General features: G+C 56.9%; 1 protein-coding gene across 1 annotated transcript in view; it reads right to left on the bottom strand.

Annotated features, from left to right (window-relative positions):
- Window positions 1-1,371, bottom strand: part of LOC103582067 (rho GTPase-activating protein 27-like) — a gene marked incomplete at its 5' end in the record, with an annotated part of 2,429 nt that extends 1,058 nt beyond the window's left edge. Inside the window, 3 exons of the mRNA XM_008563754.1 lie at window positions 1-77; window positions 198-306; window positions 1,273-1,371. Of these exons, the coding sequence (XP_008561976.1) occupies window positions 1-77; window positions 198-306; window positions 1,273-1,371 (285 nt within the window). The remainder of the gene's footprint in view (window positions 78-197; window positions 307-1,272) is intronic.
- Between the last annotated feature and the right edge of the window lie 335 nt (window positions 1,372-1,706).

Consider the following 1,706-nt stretch of genomic DNA (forward strand, 5'->3'; position numbering starts at 1 on the left):
GGGCCGCCTCTGGAGGAACTTGCGCAGCTTGTGCCGGACCTTGCTCAAGTCACTCTCCAGGCCCCCAGGCCCCGGGGCTGCAGCAGGGGAACGCGGGACTGAGTCAGTCGGTGGCGTCATGGTTGGCTGGTAGGCCCCAAATGGGACGTCACCACCCCTCAAAAGAGGTCTCCGGACGCTCCGCCCACCGCGCACACCTGCACCCGGCCGCCCGTCATCCTCTTTCTCTCGCCAGCTTCCCAGGCGCTCACTCGACCTGAAGTCCACGCTGCTCTCGCTTTCCTGCTCCCGGCGCAGGTCTGCGGACTGGAATCGCGCAGCCTCAGAAAGTAGGGCCTTGGACCAGCTGGGGGTCCTTCTCGGATGGAGCAAGCGACCCGAAAAGCCCTCCCACCAGGCGTGGCGTGGAGAGCCTCAGCAAAGAGTTCCCTTAACCAGGTTAAGCCCCCTCACCTCCACCAGGGAACCTCATAACCTTCACCCCTCTCAGCTGCAGAGAGCCCTCAAGGTGCTGTAGACAAACATCCTGTCCCCCCCCCTTTCTTATCCTGACGGCCCCTCCCCACCTCCCAGTTCCCGCTTCCATATCGTCCTCAGCTCCTCTGTACGCACCGCACCAGGCTAGCACGCCTCAATATGTGGCTCCCGGTTCTGAGCTTGCAATTCCACCTGGGGCCAGAGCACCATCAACAACCGCACTAGCATCACCTCCCTGGATCTGGATTCCTACCTCTATTAATACAACCAAAAGCTGCACCCATTGTGGGCTTATAAGGAATTAAGGGTCAAAAAGTCGCAGGTCATTTCCAGGTGAATAGTTGTCAGAGAGAGCCTGCCCCATCTCTACTTATGTAATTGACATTTTGAACCTAAAATATGGTAGACTCCTGCATTCGATCCTTTTAAGTTTTCTCTCCTAGTTTGAGCTTGTCGTTTGGCCTGAGACTGGTTTTCAGAATATTTACTTTTCCTTCTGCCTCCCTTGAAATGGGAAATTAGGATGTATCCCCACCCCCAGCTATAGAGTTATCCTGCAGGGCCAACCCCAGGGCCTAGATTCACATACTTAAGGAAGGCTGTTCCTTCAGCAGCCCATCCTGCCATCCCAGCTATAGGGGGAAACTGCATCTGCAAGGAGGAGTATTTACCCACTGGTGCCATGCAGCACCCTGTGCCTGACCAGAGGTCCCCACCCATAGCGGGCACAGCTGCCCAGCATAATGGCTGGCCACCCCCTCTCCACCAGGCCTGGAGGCCCCAGGCTCTGCTTACCAGCTCCTGGATGCCCTGGGCAATGGCCTTGTGCCAGGTGCTGATGATGGCCTCTGAGTCGTGCTGGATCAGGTACTCCGAGCCATCCCGGCTCCGCAGCTAAAGGGACACAAGTCACTTGATCATCCCTGATTCCCTGGATCTGCCCTGATGGTAGGCCCAGGGGGGATAGGGTGGTACGGAGATGGAGGTAACCTGCTCCTGCCCCCAGGAACTCAGAGCCCAATGGAGCAAGGGCCTTACTCCAGGCCAAGGTCTTCCACCTCACTTAAAACAGTGGTTGACAGCATCTCTGTGTTACAGATGAGCAAACTGAGGCTCAGTGAGTTTTACCAACTTGCTGGTGGGCACACAGTTAGTGAGTGATGGTTTCCAGATGTGCGTGGCTCAATTGTCTGGTACACTCCCCCCTAACGCATCCTGCCTCCTATGAG

The sequence above is a fragment of the Galeopterus variegatus genome, unplaced genomic scaffold (genome assembly GCF_000696425.1).
Source record: "Galeopterus variegatus unplaced genomic scaffold, G_variegatus-3.0.2 Scaffold14790, whole genome shotgun sequence".
NCBI classification, from domain to species: Eukaryota; Metazoa; Chordata; class Mammalia; order Dermoptera; family Cynocephalidae; genus Galeopterus; species Galeopterus variegatus.